The sequence below is a fragment of the Bufo gargarizans genome, chromosome 3 (assembly GCF_014858855.1).
Source record: "Bufo gargarizans isolate SCDJY-AF-19 chromosome 3, ASM1485885v1, whole genome shotgun sequence".
In the NCBI taxonomy this organism is placed as follows: Eukaryota; Metazoa; Chordata; class Amphibia; order Anura; family Bufonidae; genus Bufo; species Bufo gargarizans.
Window position 1 is genome coordinate 425365084 of NC_058082.1, and position 18260 is coordinate 425383343.

The 18260-nt window shown below is 42.2% G+C and overlaps 1 protein-coding gene across 1 annotated transcript in view; it reads left to right on the forward strand.

The window, feature by feature from the left end:
• RASSF5 (Ras association domain family member 5) overlaps positions 1-18260 on the forward strand; it is a 109425-nt gene that overhangs the window by 29257 nt on the left and 61908 nt on the right. Inside the window, exon 2 of the mRNA XM_044288457.1 lies at positions 2991-3100. Within this exon, the coding sequence (XP_044144392.1) occupies positions 2991-3100 (110 nt within the window). The remainder of the gene's footprint in view (positions 1-2990; positions 3101-18260) is intronic.

Below are 18260 nucleotides of genomic sequence, written 5' to 3' on the forward strand. Positions count from 1 at the left end.
AAAAACTGAATGCAATGAAGTGGAGGTGCCAACTTCTAATATTTTATTCAGAATAGAACATAAATCACGGAACAAAAGTTTAAATTGAGAAAATGTACCATTTTAAGGGAAAAATATGTTGAATCAGAATTTCATGATGTCAACAAATCCCCAAAAAGTTGGGACAAGGCCATTTTCACCACTGTGTGGCATCTCCCCTTCTTCTTAGAACACTCAACAGACGTCTGGGGACCGAGGAGACCAGTTTCTCAAGTTTAGAAATAGGAATGCTCTCCCATTCTTGTCTAATACAGGCCTCTAACTGTTCAATCGTCTTGGGCCTTCTTTGTTGCACCTTCCTCTTTATGATGCGCCAAATGTTCTCTATAGGTGAAAGATCTGGACTGCAGACTGGCCATTTCAGTACCCGGATCCTTCTCCTACGCAGCCATGATGTTGTGATTGATAGAATGTGGTCTGGCATTATCTTGTTGAAAAATGCAGGGTCTTCCCTGAAAGAGATGACGTCTGGATGGGAGCATATGTTGTTCTAGAACCTGAATATATTTTTCTGCATTGATGGTGCCTTTCCAGACATGCAAGCTGCCCATGCCACACGCACTCATGCAACCCCGTACCATCAGAGATGCAGGCTTCTGAACTGAGCGTTGATAACAACTTGGGTTGTCCTTGTCCTCTTTGGTCCGGATGACATGGCGTCCCAGATTTCCAAAAAGAACTTCGAATCGTGACTCATCTGACCACAGAACAGTCTTCCATTTTGCCACACTCCATTTTAAATGATCCCTGGCCCAGTGAAAACGCCTGAGCTTGTGGATCTTGCTTAGAAATGGCTTCTTCTTTGCACTGTAGAGTTTCAGCTGGCAACGGCGGATGGCACGGTGGATTGTGTTCACTGACAATGGTTTCTGGAAGTATTCCTGAGCCCATTCTGTGATTTCCTTTACAGTAGCATTCCTGTTTGTGGTGCAGTGTCGTTTAAGGGCCCGGAGATCACGGGCATCCAGTATGGTTTTACGGCCTTGACCCTTACGCACAGAGATTGTTCCAGATTCTCTGAATCTTCGGATGATGTTATGCACAGTTGATGATGATAGATGCAAAGTCTTTGCAATTTTTCGCTGGGTAACACCTTTCTGATATTGCTCCACTATCTTTCTGAGCAACATTGTGGGAATTGGTGATCCTCTACCCATCTTGGCTTCTGAGAGACACTGCCACTCTGAGAAGCTCTTTTTATACCCAATCATGTTGCCAATTGACCTAATTAGTGTTAATTGGTCTTCCAGCTCTTCGTTATGCTCAAATTAACTTTTTCCAGCCTCTTATTGCTACTTGTCCCAACTTTTTTGGGATTTGTTGACACCGTGAAAATTAGAATCAACGTATTTTTCCTTTAAAATGATACATTTACTCGGATTAAACGTTTGATCTGTCATCTACGTTCTATTACAAATAAAATGTTGACATTTGCCATCTCCACATCATTGCATTCAGTTTTTATTCACAATTTGTTTAGTGTCCCAACTTTTTTGGAATCCGGTTTGTACACGACTGTTTGTGCAGCGGGCACGGGGTAGACGTCACCGCAAAAAGAGTGATAATGCCCCTAGTGGGGCAATACATATGTATTTTGCGGTGCGCAAATCGTGGATCCGTGAAAAAATGCAGATGACATGTAACGTCTGTGTTGCATATGTTTTTTTTGCAGATCCATTGTAACAATGCCTATCCTTGTCTGCAAAATGGACAAGAAAAGGACATGTTCTATATTTTTGCGGGGCTACGGAACGAACATACAGTGTGCTGTCTGCATTTTTTGCAGACACATTGAAATGAATGGGTCCGCATCCTACCCGCAAAAAATTTGGATCCCAAAGGGTTCATTCACACGTCCGCAAAATGGGTCCGCATCCGTTCTGCAATTTTTCTGAATAGGGCTGCATTTCCGTTCCGCGGCACCGCAAAAAAAATAGCACATGTCCTATTCCTGTCTGCAGACAAGGACAAGAAAAGGCATTTCTATTATAGAGCCAGCCATGTGCAGTCCACAAATTGCGGGAATGCACATGGCCGGTGTCCGTGTTTTGCGGATCCGTAATATGCGCACGTGTGAATGGACCCTTAGGCTACATGCACACGACTGTATGTGTTTTGCGGTCTGCAAAATGCGGATAACCAAGAAATACGAATGACATCCGTGTTGCATCCGTTTTTTTTGCAAATTCATTGTAACAATGCCTATCCTTGTCTGCAAAACGGACAAGAATAGGACTTGCTGCATCTTTTTTGCAGGGCTATGAAACGGACATACGGATGCGGATAGCACATGGAGTGCTGGCCACATTTTTTGCGGACCCATTGAAATGAATGGGTCCTCATCCAATCTGCAAAAAAAAAAACAGAACTAACACGGAAACAAAATAGAAAGGAAGGAAGTTGTACACATCAGATCAGAGAGGGGGACAGCATCCAAGTCTTCACAGAGTGCAAATCACACAGGCTGTACTATATCAGGGTATAGATAAGGACGACGGTAGTCTGCCTGCTGGAGGAGGTAGCATGCGCAGGCGGTATATCTGTGCAGATAGGGAAGAGAACACGCAAAGTAGGATTCTGCAGGGGGAGGGAGGGGGAAATCACACAATTCTTAGCATCAATGTCTGACATCTTAGAGTCACAAATCTCACATCCAGCATGTATTACTGTGTGGAACGCAAGTCTCAAATAAGGAGCTGGTTGCAATCTGAATATCATGAGGTCTGAAAATTGATGAACGAATAAACATTGCAGACCTAAACTCATTGCAATTTTATTTTAATTTTTTTCACTTAAGGTAACCACTAACATGTAAAAATAATGTTTCCATTTCAAACTTGTCAATTGCTGTTAGGCCTGTATGATCTACGGTTGTCATTTTAAATGTAGGCAATGTGCTGTATCCACACAATGATGAGATATCACAAGTCTACATGTATCTCTATACACAGATTATAAATTATCTCGTCACTGGGAATGTCAGAGCCTGATACATCTAGAGCAAAGTGATATAACTGACCCGGTATCTCCAGAGAAAACATTCGTCCTCCATCTGCAGAAGGTAATGTTCTATGTTTTATCACTCTGTTACCAGATATATTAGCTATTTTCAGCTTCTCTTCCCGAGTATTATTTTTAGAAAATCCTATAAGTGATGTATTATTCAGGTGCACAAAGGCAGAATATAGTGTTTACCTGGTGCTGTGTCTCGGCAGCACATTGATTAAACATACATCACAAATTACAGTTTTCTAGCACCCTCTCCTAGCAACACCATTTGTTTCCATGACTAGAAGTAATTCTTATATGCACTGGTGTTCAGTGCCCTGCAGGCCTAGTGCTATGTGCCATATTTAATATACTCCAAGAAATATGAATTTTACTTAAATGGTCACTAACCTTTCAACAAACTTTGCATAAATCAATAGTACACGTGACTATAAGAACATTTGTAATATATCTTGTCAGAGGAAAAATGCTTCTTTATCCACTTATCAAGTTCTTTTCTCACTAACCCTAAGTTCACACCTGAGCGTTTTACAGCGCGTTCCTATGCGCTGTAAAACGCTCAACAAGGAGAAACCAATGCTTCCCTATGGGAATGGTCCTCACCTGGGCGTTTTGCAGCGCGTACGATCGCGCTGTAAAACGCCCGACGCTCAAACAAGTTCTTGAGCTTTTTTGGGGCGTTTTTTCGCGCGTTCCCGTACATAGATATTCGGGAACGCGCAACAATGGGCGTTCGCTTGTCTCTGTATGCGCGATTGTAAACGCCGGTACAATCGCGCATACAGAGCGCTCCTTTCAGAACGCTCAGGTGTGAACCCAGCGTAAGAGATCAGATTACATGCTGCCCATAGTGCTATGAGGAGGAGGAGTGAGGTGGCGGTCAGTCTCGCTCTCTGAAGATGGAGAATGTGAGTTAGGGTGGGTGAAAAAGAAACTGGTACATGAAGAAAGAGGCGTTTTTATAATAATGTATTACAAAGTTATATAGAAAGTTTATATTTACCTGCGCTATTATAGATTTATGCAAAGTTAGATTACATTTAAGTAAGACCTGTCACCTCTCCTGAAAAGTCTGACCTGTAAAAAGTTGTATTCCACATTACATGAGCATTCTGGAATATCTATTCTAATGACTTTATGTTGTGTCATTCCTTTACTATTATTACTAGACTTTTATGAATTAATTGCCAGCCAGGTATTACCAGTTGGTGGTGTGTCCCTGCTCAGTCTGACACTGTCCAATTAGTGACGCCAGTGTAAGACTGTGCAGGGACACACCCCTGGTAATACCAAGATGGCAATTCATTCATAAAATTCTAATTTAAAAAAAAATAGAGAAAATGCTTGGTGACATAAGGAAATCATTATTATCCAACTAAGCGGTCAATATTATTTCAATATGTCAATAAGAAGTAGTGGCTTTTAATTAGGTCATCAGGTCCTGGATCTTACAAATTGGGTCACCTACCATAAATAAAGGCATATCACTTGGATATTCCATCACTGTAAGATCAGTGAGCGTCTGACTGCTAGGTCCCCTATCCTTTGAATGAAGGGGCCAAATTGCCACTTAAATAGGCCTGTGTTCCACAGTGGATAGCCAGGAGCACTGCTGTGCAGGGGAAAACCTAAAGGTCCCTATTTTCTTTGGCTTGGTCTAGGTCCAAGACGTCAGACTCCCACCAATAGTAATAATCATAACATTTTATGATGAGAATAACTCCTTATAGGGTCACTGTCATTTCTACCATGTTCTTTTCTGTCTAACCTAGCCGCCCCTGATTAGTCATTTTGTGATACAGGGGGGCCCACGAAAACATAGCCTGCCTCCAATATCTCTAAATCAAACTGCCTAATGGTAAATCTGCTTTCAGTTAGTATGCGGCTCTGATAAAATGAAAGCTGAGCTCTGATTGGTTATTAGGGACAACTAAGAGAGACTTACCATTAGACAGATGGATTTGGAGATATTGGAGGCAAGCTACTTTTTAATCGGACACCCTGTATAATAAATGAGGAAAGAGGGAGTATGCAGTGCAGGTAAGCAGGGAGGGTAAAACTGCCACAACATATGCTGTTTCCATTGACATGTTTTTTTTTTTTCAATTAAATGACTTTTATTCTATTCTTTGTCATGAGTTATCAAATGTTACCAGGTCAAACGTTGGTAAGCCTCCACTGGAAATGTGGAAAGTCATCCTGCTCCACCATGTTGGTCAGTGTTGGTCATGTTGCTTGTATGGTTATTTCAGCCGGTAACTGGCCTAAATTGTCATTTGATTGTAAGGCTACTGTGAGAATATCATTGCCCTAGAACTGTAACATCCCATATACTCATGTCAATGCCCATTTACAGGAATGTGACAATAATAAAGAAGTACAATGAAATATAAGAAATAGTGAATATTAAATAGGTGATAAAGGACAGAAGAGATAGTTTGATGATTGTGGTCTTTATGTTTCTGAAGCCCATTGCACAGATGTTTACCCTGGAAAGAGAGAAGGATCTTGATTAATGCAATATACCAGTTGCCATGGCTATTGTCATATTAATATACCTTTAAATATGATATTTCATGCGTGGGTGCAGAACGTGTGCAGTAGCTGGTTTGTGAAATGGGAGCTTTGGATTATTGCAAGTCTTACTGCATGATGTCTATATGCCAGTTTTTATAAAAGCAGCGCAAAAAGATATTTTTTCCTAAATGGGTTGAAGCACAAGGAACTATTCCATCCTAGTTTGCAGAAGCTTTTTATATTATTTTGCCCAGGGACTTATATGTGCTTACAATGCCATTTTGTCAGCAGGGTGTCCCCTTCAAAGGTGGAAAGGGATGCACCTGGTGTGGTCGCACAGGATGCGCACCCCAAAGGCTAGCCCTGGGGACAAGCACAAGGCTCTAACTACTGAGTGTTAGGTACAGTATGTCAGACATCATGGTGAGATATTTCCCAAGGACTGGATCTACAGTATAAATAAAACTCCTCCTTTCCAGCTGATGAGTCTTCTAGTTCTCTAATCTTTAGGCAGCATCATAATAGGTACTGTAATTCTTGAAAGTTTTTTTGCCCCTTTCAAGGGAACCTGTTAACATATATGAAGCCCTGAAACGGCTGCCACAATGTTACACAGCATAGTAATAGGTTGTTAACGATAACACTTTCAGCATGACGGGGGAAAAAATTATAAAATAGTGCACAGTACCAAAGATTAGTCATTTGGGCAGTCTCAGAAGTAAGCATTAGTGTTGATCGAGCACCAAAGTGCTCGAGTCGAACACCTCGGGATGCTCGGGTGCTCTACTGAGCACCCGAGCACAATGGAAGTCAATGGGAGAACCCGAGCATTAAACCAGGCACCCCCTGCTCTGAAGAGGGGAGTGTCTGGTTCATAGGAAAAGGTCAGAAATTGATGGAAACACCACCGAAATGGCTCGGGAACAGCATGGGGAAGATGTCTGGAGGCATCTTGGACTCCCAGGTCGCTGCTGGGAACGATGTTGTCAGCGACACTTTTACAGACTGACACTAATACGCACAAAACCGAAGATAAAATCAGATTTAGCAGAAAAATTGTTAGGAAACATTCTTTTCTGGATATTTACTTGTATATAAAGTGCAAGTGCTGCCAAAAATTACAAGCAAGCACCCTGTACCACCTCTGCACTGCTGTCCTCGCTCGGCTTTCCACCTTCCCAGGTTGGGTCAGTGACTTCATCGTCCACCACCTTCTCTTTCACTTCCTCACTCTGCTCATCCTCCTGACTTGTTGACCTAACAACAACCTCAGTTATTGACAACTGTGTCTCATCCTCATCATCAACCTCTTGGGACACTAATTGCTGTTGACTTATTGGTAACTGTGTCTCATTATCATCATCCACCTCGTGAAACACAAATTGCCGTTCCCCACCGTCATCTTCTTGTGACTGTGGATGCTCAAGAGTTGGGAATCAGGGCACAAGATCTCATGTCCCTCTTCAAGCGGGCTTGTCGAGAGGCCCAAATGAAGCAGTGGTGCTGAAAAGAGCTCCTCGGAATATCCGAGTGTGGGATCACTTGTTTGGCAAGACTCTCCATGGTGGGAGGAAGGAGGATCAGGGTGAGGATTGTGTTGACCAGACTCTTGGCTACTGAGACTGGACTTGGTGGAAGACAGGATGGTGCTTAACTGACTGGAAGCATTATCTGCTGCAATCCAACCGACCACCTGGTCGCACTGGTCTGACTTCGAGAACGTTGTCCTGAGCAGCCCTGCAAACTGGGACATGAAGCTAGGTGATGTGGATGATTGTTTTTCTTGTGCTTTGGCAGCAGGCACAGTTTCATTGCGCTCAGGGCCACGGCCTCTGCGTGCACCATCAGCATCATGGCCACTTCCCTGCCCCTTACTACTCGCCTTCTTGATATTAAATGTTATATATGCTTGAAAGTATGCCACACATACAGTAGCGTAGGATTTGTAAGTGTATGTGCAAAAAAAAAAAAAAAAGAAGGTATTTGGGATGTGGAAATGTCACACAGAAGAAATACCGCAGATAATGTCGCTGATGTCACCAGTGGCTTATAAAAAATTACAGGGAATGTCACAGGTATTTGGGCTGTGGAAATGTTACACAGGAGAAATACCGCAGATAATGTCACAGATGTCACTAGCGGCTAATATAAAATTACAGGGAATGTCACAGGTATTTGGAATGTGGAAACGTTGCACAGGAGAAATACTGCAGATAATGTCGCTGATGTCAAAAGCATCTAATAAAAAATTACAGGCAATGTCACAGGTATTTGGGGTGTGAAAACGTTACACAGGAGATGTACCCCAGGTAATGTCACTGTCCGCAGCGGACACCGTCTACGGAAAAAGTACACTGGATGTCACTGATATTTTTGGGGTGAGCACACGTTACACAGGAGAAATAATGCAGATAATGTCGCTGATGTCAGCAGCGGCTAATATAAAATTACAGGGAATGTCACAGGTATTTGGGATGTGGAAACGTTACACAGGAGAAATACTGCAGATAATGTCACTGTCCGCAGCAGACACAGTCTACGGAAAAAGTACACTGGATGTCACTGATATTTTTTGATGTGCATACGTTACACAGGAGATATAGCGCAGCTAATGTCACTGTCCGCTGCAGACACTGTCTACGGGAAAAGTACACTGGATGTCACAAATATTTTTGGGATGTCCAGACGTTACACAGGAGATGTAGCGCAGATAATGTCGCTGTCTGCAGCGGCCTAACTATTGCACGCTATTGCGCGCAGGTTGCGCTAAAAATAGATATTGCTGCCACACACAATATTCCTTAAAAGGACTTTTGGGTCTGTAAAGTTTTAGCAATTTAGCGCAGGTTGCGCTAAAAATATATATTGCTGCTGCCACACACAACAATAGTCCTTAAAAGGACTTTTGGGTCTCTGACAAGTTTTCCAACTTACCGTACAATTTTTTTTTTCACTCTCAACACTATCTTTCCCTTCTTCAGTACAGCTCTCCCTGACTAACACTGATCCAAACACGTGTCATCGGGTGCTATAGAGCACCCGATGACTTGTTCCGCCCAGCCAATCACTGTAATGCCAGTAACCAACATGGCTACGGCATTACAGTGAAGGGCAGTACTTACCTGCACGTTTATTAGCTGACAAACGTGCGGGGAGGAGACTCGAGCCTTGTGCTCGAGCACATGCGGTATTCGGCCGAATACCACCATGTGCCGAGCATCGAGATGCTTGAACCGAACTGGTGTTCTGCCGAGCATCGAGGTACTCGGGCCGAACTGGTGTTTGGCCGAGCATGCTCGATCAACACTAGTAAGCATACATGACATTTTAGAGAGAGACATCTTTACAAACATATTACCATGGCTTTACACTGACTGGGTTTCCACCCACTTTACATCAATGTGTAATTATAAGAGAGGGTGGCCCCGCAGAAAAAATCTAAAATGGTTTCCAGGGGCTTAACAAAATAACCATGAGGCCCCACAGCAAAACTTGGAATGGGGCCCAACTTTACCATGATCACTTTCTGTAGAGGGATACTATACACAATTATGTTGCAGTGCAGAGATAATGAACATAGTGATATTACAGTGCAGAGGCAAAAAAGCACACTGATGGCACAATACAGTGATAATGAACACAGTGATGTCACAGTACAGAGATAATCTAATCGGTGATGTCACAATACAGTGATAATGAACACAGTGATGTCACAGTACAGAGATAATCTAATCTGTGATGTCACAATACAGTGATAATGAACACAGTCATGTCACAGTACAGAGATAATTGAAGCAATTATGTTACAACACAGAAATTATACAGACAGCGATGCGGGTCATATACACACAATGAGTCATCCTGTATACTTGGTAACCATGGCAATCAATGTAAAATTTAGAATGTGGACACATTCAATTTCCTATGACACCTTATATACACTTCACCACTAACTGCATCTTTTGTGTTGAGATTGGCCCCTTCATTGTTGGACCACATAGCAGCTGCTCTGTTGGCTACCTTGGTGGTTATACTCATGATGGGTTCCTATTATGGTGCCAGGAGTTTCTCTTTTTTGGCCCAATCGCATACCCACTTGTTTACTAACAATAGATTTCCCCTGAGAAAGAAGTACTGTATGGGTTCACAGGACTGGGCCCTCTCACTTCAAGGGCCCCATAGCAGCTGCTATGCCCTTGTTGATCCTCAACTGCATAAAAACACAGCAAATAAGGGGTTGTCTCACTTCAGCAAGTGGCATTTATCATATAGAGAAAGCTAAAACAAGCCACTTACTAATGTATTGTGATTGTCCATATTGCCTCCTTTGCTGGCTTTATTCATTTTTTTTTAATCATATTATACACTGCTCATTTTCATGGTTATGACCACCCTGCTATCCATCATTGGTGGTCAAACAAGCCAGGCAACCAACATGTACATTTTTAAGGATTGTTTTACTAGATGAATTATGAAATTCAGGGACTGCATATTATGATGGACATAAACCTGGGTCACCTGCCTGGTGAAGTTGTTGACAGTATTGCTTTATGGTTTATATTATCGCTAATCTAAATAACATGACTAAAAAGTTGTGTAAACATGCGGCAGATATGTTGTCGAAATATCTGTGACTAGAAATCCATAGGGATCTAATTTTAATTAAAAATAAATTATAATAATAAAGGTTACACCTGGCTTCAACCACTTTATCTGACTTCTATGTCAGTAAAGTTGAAGAGTTGCTTCATAAATATGGTACTCCTCCTGACCACCATATTTCTCAATGTATTCACACCAGTCAACTTGCATAAATACATTGATCATTCTCCTGCTTCCTTTCTATTACAAATATGGCTCCCTGCAGCCCCCACTAGGGGGAGCTCAGTGCATAGGAATTTATACAGCATTAGGCTCACCCTAGTGGTGGCTGCAGGTAATTTGCAGAATTTTTATACTGGGAACCAAAAATAAGCCGTTCTACCAAAGGATGGTTAAAGAAGAATAAAGGTAAAGTTCTGGAATGACCAAGTCAAATTCCAGGCATTGATGCAGTAGAAATGTTGTGGAAGGACTTATAGTTCATGAGAGGAAACCCACAGTTGAAGTGGCTTTGTATGGAGGAATAGGCTGAAATTCCTCCAAGCCAATGTGTGAGACTTATTAACAATTACCGGAAATGTTTAGTTGCAATTATTGCTGCGCAAGAAGGTCACACCATATACTGAAAGCAAAGGTTCACATACTTTTTCCACTAATTTTCCTCAATAGATAAATAGCTAGGTCTAATATTTTTGACTTGGATATCTTCATCTACTTTTAGGTTTGAAAATCTGATGTCTATTTAGGTCAAATTTATGCAGAAATGTAGAATGTTTTGAAGGGTTCACAAACTTTCAAGCACTACGATATGTGGTTATTCGTACTTCACAAACATTTTTCTTGCAAATTAATATTGAGGTTTCTCTACTCTTTTTTTTTTTAGCTCAGTGTCACATGTTCATCTTGAAATGCTAAGTGGCACAGATAATTACTATGTAGAGTAGTATTTAGCACAGACGCATACTCATTAACATGGCACTTGCAGTGTTCACTTGTAAACAGTTACATAATCAGGTAATTAAAAGTGTACTTTATGTTCCCTTTTCTATCTAATATCAAGATATTTTCAAGGAGTTATCATAGATGCATTTACCCTTTCACTGCTGTACTGTTGTGTAGGTGGACAGAATAATATTTTTTGTGTTTCATGCAAACATTACAATGATTTGTTTGCTATTTTAAGAGGTTTTTTCTATCAGAATATTTATGGCATATCAAAAGAATATACCATATATATGTCTGGCTGGTGTGGGTCCCACCTCTAGGACCTGTTCCTATGTCAAGAACAGGGTCTAGATGTGACTGGAGAGTACACTGTACATGCGCACTTTATCTATTCACTTCTATGGAACTTCTGAAAAAAGCATTGAGAAGAGTCTGAAAATTATTTATAGATACCCTGAAGGTGCAAAAAACCCTTAATAATCCTTTCACATCAACATGGACAGGGCCAATTAACATCACTCTGAAGGAAGGTTATCAGAGGGCAAGACTAAGGCTACATGCACACAACCATTGTGTGTTTTGCGGTCTGCAAATTGCGGATCCGCAAAACACGGATGGTGTCCGGTGCGTTCCGCAATTTGCGGAACGGCATGGACAGCCATTAATATAACTGAGCACAGATTTTCTAGGATTGAGATCTGGGCTTTGACTAGGCCAATCCAAAACATTTACATGTTTCCCCTTAAACCACTAAAGTGTTGCTTAGCAGTATGTTTTGGGGTCATTGTCCTGCTGGAAATCACGCACAGAGTGGTACAGGTTTTGCTCAAGAATATCCCTGTATTTAGCACCATCCATCTTTCCCTCAACTCTGACCAGTTTCCCAGTCCCGGCTGCTGAAAAACATCCCCACAGCATGATGCTGCTACCACCATGTTTGACTGTGGTGGTAGCTGATGGTGTTCTTTGGGTGATGTGATGTGTTGGGTTTGCGGCAGACATAGCGTTTTCTTTGATGGCCGAAAAGTTCTATTTTAGTCTCATCAGACCAGAGCACCTTCCTCCATACATTTTGGGAGTCTCCCACATGCCTTTTTGTTTTTAGCTGAAAGTAATGGCTTTCTTCTGGCCACTCTGCCATAAAGGACAACTCTATGGAGCGTACAGCTTATTGTCGTCCTATGTACAGATACTCCAGCCTCTGCTGTGGAACTCTGCAGCTCCTCCAGGGTTACCTTAGGTCTCTGTGCTGCCTCTCTGATTAATGCCCTCCTTGCCCTGTCTGTGAGTTTTGGTGGGCGGCTGTGCCATGTTCTTTGCATTTGGTTATGATAGATTTGATGGTGCTCCTGGGGATCATAAAAGATTTGGAAAAAAATGTATCACCTAACCCTGACTTGTACTTCTCAAAAACATTGTCCCTTACTTGTTTGGAGAGTTCCTTGGTCTTCATGGCAGTGTTCTGTTAGTGATGCCTCTTGCTTAGGTGTTGCAGCCTCTGGGGCTTTTCAAAAAAGGTGTGTATATGTAATGGCAGATCATATGACACTTCTCTTGCACAGGTGGACATCATTTCACTAATTATGTGACTTCTGAAGGTAATTGGTTGCACCAGAGCTTTTTATGGGCTTCCTAACAAAGGGGGTGAATACATATGCACATTTTCTGTTTTCTATTTCTAAACAATAGTTTTATTTATATATTTTTCTCATTTCACTTCACCAACTTAGACTATTGTGTTCTGATCCATCACATACAATTCAGATTAACAAAACATTGAACTTAAGGCTGTAATGTAACAAAACACGGAAAAAGTCAAGGGGGTGAATACTTTTGCAAGGCACTGTATAGTGCTATTTTGCTACTGGTAGGAATGTATAGATAAATGTGAGCAGTGGATCAATAACTGTCTTCTAAACGTCATGTGTATAATCCCAATGTTCTGCATATTTTGTTAATTTGCTTTCGACAAAAGCAGTCTCAATGACAGATGACCATGTCTCTCATTTTCTCTATACTAATTGAAGTCAGCTAGGAAAAAGGACGTCCCTACCATGGCAGAAGTGAAATTAGAAAGAGCCTAGCTCTACTTTTAAAGACGGTGTCCTATTACAAAAACCAATTCCCTATCCACAGGATAGTGGATCTGTGCCTGATTGGCGGGGATCAGACCGCTGGGACGCCTGGCAATAGTGAGAACAGAGGTCCAAGTTTCTCTTCCTGAATGGAGCGGCAAACATTTGTGTCCACTGCTCCACTAAACTCTTTGGGATTGCTGGAGTACAACTGCTACCCCATTCAAATGGGGGAACATGGGCCCCATTCACGCAATCAGCATAGGTTCCAGTGGTCTAACCCTTGTTGATCAGCCACTTATGCTGTTGCTGTAAATGGGAAATCCCTTTAATGGAGTCTAAAGGTCATTGGTACAGGTTACTTTGGGATTACTGTCGTTGAAGGGGTAAGAGAGAGCAAACACACAAGGAATAGCGATAATAAACTTTTCATTTGTTACTGATGGTGAAAATGGCAAAGTAGGACCCGGATCCAAGCTTTAAAATGAGGCCCTATAACAGGTTTTGCATCCCTGCTCAGAAAGCATGAAGACAACCACTTTACTTAAACCTATTAGGGCATATACAAAACACATAGGGCTGCCCCCTGGTATGAGCAGCTATCTATTTGCAGAAAGCTGCTAATGAGGGGGCTGCATCATTCACTCCCACAAAAAACATTGCAACAGTTTTGCATGGAGTGTTTCTTTAAATATTTTTACATTTTACTTTATTAATCAAGTCAATCCATGAATAAACTATGTACAGGCAGCATATGTATAGATTGGAAAAGGGTTCATAGATGCAGCTGTATAGGCCACATTGACTTCTAACATGCTTGCAGTTATTAAAACTTTAAGCAAGAATTGTGATGAAACACAAAAAAGGGTCCTCTCTAGGGATGAGCGAATTTCATATTTTGAAGTTTGGGTTTGGGTTGTGGTATAATCTAAATTTCATTATGGATTCCGTTACCACGGACCATAATGCAATTCCATGACGGAATGCCTTTAGAGGCATTCTGTTATTCATTCCGTCATAATAGAAGTCTATGGCCTGCATAACGGATCCGTCTTGTTTCCGTTATGCATGAGAGGACTCCAGAATAACGGAAACCGGACGGATCCGTTATGCAGGCCATAGACTTATTATGATGGAATGAATAACGGAATGCCTCTAAAGGAATTCCGTTATGCATTCCGTCATGGAATTGCGTTATGGTCCGTGGTAACGGAATCCTTAACGCAATTCAGATTATACCACAACCCAAACTTCAAAATATGAAATTCGCTCATCCCTAGTCCTCTCCCTGCCTGTCTTTGGTTTCTTGGCTGCAGCAATGTTCTACCCATATACCATGTCACCTCTACCGCCAATCAATGGCCTCAGCGGTATGCAGCATGAGACCACTGAGGCACGCCACTGGCTGCAGCAGTCATATGGATTATATGGGAATTTGAGAATGTTTTTATTTTATCACAATTCCTGGCTCTTAGTTTATTTTTTAAAAACCCAATTAAAGGAATAACTAGATATGAGTGAATACTCTGTCTTTAGATCTGAGAGAAAGCAGACTGTGCTAACCCCTTGATGAAAGTAAATCATTTTATCATTTGTTCACCCAAAATGAGAAACGGAATAACCAATTAGGAGTGAAGTGATACAACCCACTGAATAAGTCAGCGCGGCATGGACCTGGCATCTAAACAGGCCTCAGCCAATACTGACCTATGCTTGTGGGTCATTTATGCTTGTAAATAGTGTGATTAGACTGCAAAAACTAGAAGAAATAGTGCATTGGTTAATGCTGGCTAAGATGTTTGAACAATCCCCTTGACCCCTATCATTAGTTTGGTTATTAAAACACTTATATGGTGTTAATCCATTCCCTCAGAGGTAAGATTTTTATAACTTGTTCATATATTATTCATTTGGTCTTGGATATTTTAATATCCTGCCCAGAATGGATAACACTACATTGTTCCTGTCTCCGTTTTGTAATTAAAAGTGATGTTTTCAGACATTTAAATATTGTATTTAAAGAATGACATACCGTAGTTTCTATCTGTATACCCCTTTCGAATGTGCTCTATTTGCACATACTGTATGGGCATCACAAAGAGGATCTCCTGCTACGTACCACTTTATTATATGAGGCAGGCAGGGGCGTAGCTAAAGACTCATGGGCCCTGGTGCAAGAGTTCAGCTTTGCCCCCTCATCCCTCAGTGCTTTGTGGCCAGGGATCCACCTAGCCTTTCTGTTGCCTTAGGCAAAAATTTAAACAGCTTTCCCCATCCCCCATATAACCCCTTCCCTGTAGCCCTACTGTTTATCTACAGCTACCGGACGACACTGAAATGTCAGAGTTGCGTTGATCCCAGAGAACGTCTAAATCAGAGGAGACGTTACTGGATGTAAGAGGCATGTGGCACTGTATTCTCCTGTTGGATTGGACACTGTTGGATTTCTTGTGACTGGTACTCCGATCCCATTTATTTCTATGGGATCACCACTACTCTGTTATCCTTTCCGAGATCAGTGTCGCCATGTAGTCCTAGCCTAAAAGACACACTTGAAAAACATTACATACAGCGTTTCAATCATACAGGAGAATACAGTGCCACATACCTCTTATATTTAGTAATGGCTCCACTGATGTAGATGTTCTCTTTCTTCATCTTCTCCCTTTGGACCAGACCGCCATGATGATTTCTTTCAGCCATTTCTTGTCTCTGCAGAGTTTGACAAACAGACATCTTAGTTTCCTACATTTCCATAATTCTCCCACCTTCTGAGCACCTCATCCTGCCACCCCCAATACTGTGCTCACTCTGCTCCCCAATGCTATACTGCAGGAGCAGTCTCCCTGAAAATACTAGTACCACACAGATAGTGCTCCCTTCAATAATTATTAGACACTGACACTAATAGTGTAAACATAATGTCCCCCAAAAATAACTGCGCTAAGCTGATACTCCACCAGGATGCTCCCCTGTCATGATCAGTGTGAGGGGAGGACGGGGGACTCCACACTGAACACAGGAAGGAAGAGGAACAGTAACTGGGTCTGGAAACTAGGGAATAAACAGGTCAACTCCCAGGCAACCCTAATGCGGGCCCCCAACTATCTATCAATATGAATAGACCTTGAAGGTAGGAATATTCATATGCAGTATACCTATTTATATCCCTATAAGGCCCTGGAAAAGGTTAGGACCAGAGATAACCCATTCCTCCCCAGATGGACGAATGGAAGTCTCTGTCTCAGGCCCAGATACAAACAACAGGGAATATAACAAACACAAACAAACGCGACACTTAACTTCTGTAGAGACGGACGAGCAGGAACACCAGAGACAAACTAACACCAGCTCAGCCTAACCCAAATGAAGCTATCTACTGCATAGTCAGAAGGGTGGGGTCAGACTATAAAGGGTGATCATTAACCCTATCAAAACTGAATCAAGAGAAATCAAGGAGGCTGTTAGATTCCTCCACGCTCAGCCAATCTCCATGATTTCCTGACATCAGTCACCTGAGGGACCGCGAGTGACACCCCAACAGTAATAGTGCTCCACAAAGTCCCACTAATAGAAATAATTATCTGCCAGAGTGCATAGTGTTAAAAGTGCCTCCAATAGTAATTATGCCCCCACTGTGCCCATACTAGTAATCATGTTCCCCATATGCCCCCAGTAGTACCTATGAAACTGGCTGACCTGTTGAATGTGTGCTTGGCAGCTGAAGGCATCTGTGTTGCTCCCATGTTCATATATGCCCGCACTGCAAAAATTATGTTTTAATATATGCAAAGTAGCCTCTAGGAGCAGTGAGGGCATTGCTGTTACACCTAGAGACTCATCTCTCTCTGCAAATGCCAAACCCACTGCACTTTAAACGGCCAGGCAGGTGTGATCATGTTTACACTGCATGTCAATCAAAGTGCAGAAGATGTGGCAGCTGCAGAGAGAGCAGAGCCTCTAGTGTAATGGAAAGCCCCCATTGCTCCTAAAAGCTAATTTGCATATGTTAAAACATATTTTTTCTCAGCAATTCGGGCACATATGAACATGGGACCAACACAGATGCCTTTAACTGCCAGGCGCACATGTAATAAGTCAACCAGTTTAATAAATACATATCTGCCAGCAGATGCCCTTTAACTGCCTAGTTGCTAGCTGTGTAGACAAGGATTTGGTATAGGCCATGGGTCAGCAAGCTTCAGCACTACAACTCAGGGGCGGACATGGTTCAGCTGCACAGGGGCCCAGCAAGGGAGGGGGCCCTTTTTTAGTGCCAGCAGAGGTGTTTATTTTATTATATTTTTCATTCCTCTAGCTCTGTCAACAGGGTAACCTGGGGGCCCTGATTAGAACTTACTGTAAATCTGCTGCTGATTGTGTCTATGTAAGCCACATACCGGGGTGGGCTCCCCATTAAACAGCGAGGTCCCGAACAAGGAAAACAATTCCACCACCAGCTTTTGCCAAAACAGAATTTTACTTAAACGTGGTAATGAACACAACCACAAATGCTGGGAACATATTTACATACACCCTTGTACTGCACAGCGCGGCGCCCTCGGATGGATGCAGAAGGAAAGCGTGGTAATTTACCTACTGGAAGGCACAACTAAACTGCCACACTTTACCTGTTATTCCACACAAAAAACAAGAATAACTGCATGGGTGTGTGGTAAGGGGCTAGCCTGTGGTGCAGCACAACAGCTTACAATCTTACAAAGCTCTACAGTATTCCCACTCCCATAACTGGTCTTGTAGCACGTGTCTGAGTATTCCTTCTGAGCAAAACGCCAGCCTGGCTTGAGTTTGTGGGAAGTTTATCAGCTCTCCAGTGTGAAATGTCCCTTTAAATTATGGAGTCCTTGCAATGAACAATAGCAACACTTGTGGCCTGACACAAACAGAGATCCTATCTAATTAACTACAGGCCTGGTCTCAGTCTCTAGGTGCCAACACTGTAATGAGGTGCGTGCACGATCTTACCGACCACCGTCTGCTCTGCATCCGCTGGTGACTCTGAACAGAACAAATGCCTCTCCAACAAGCATGCAGTGTATGTAGCTTTGCTCC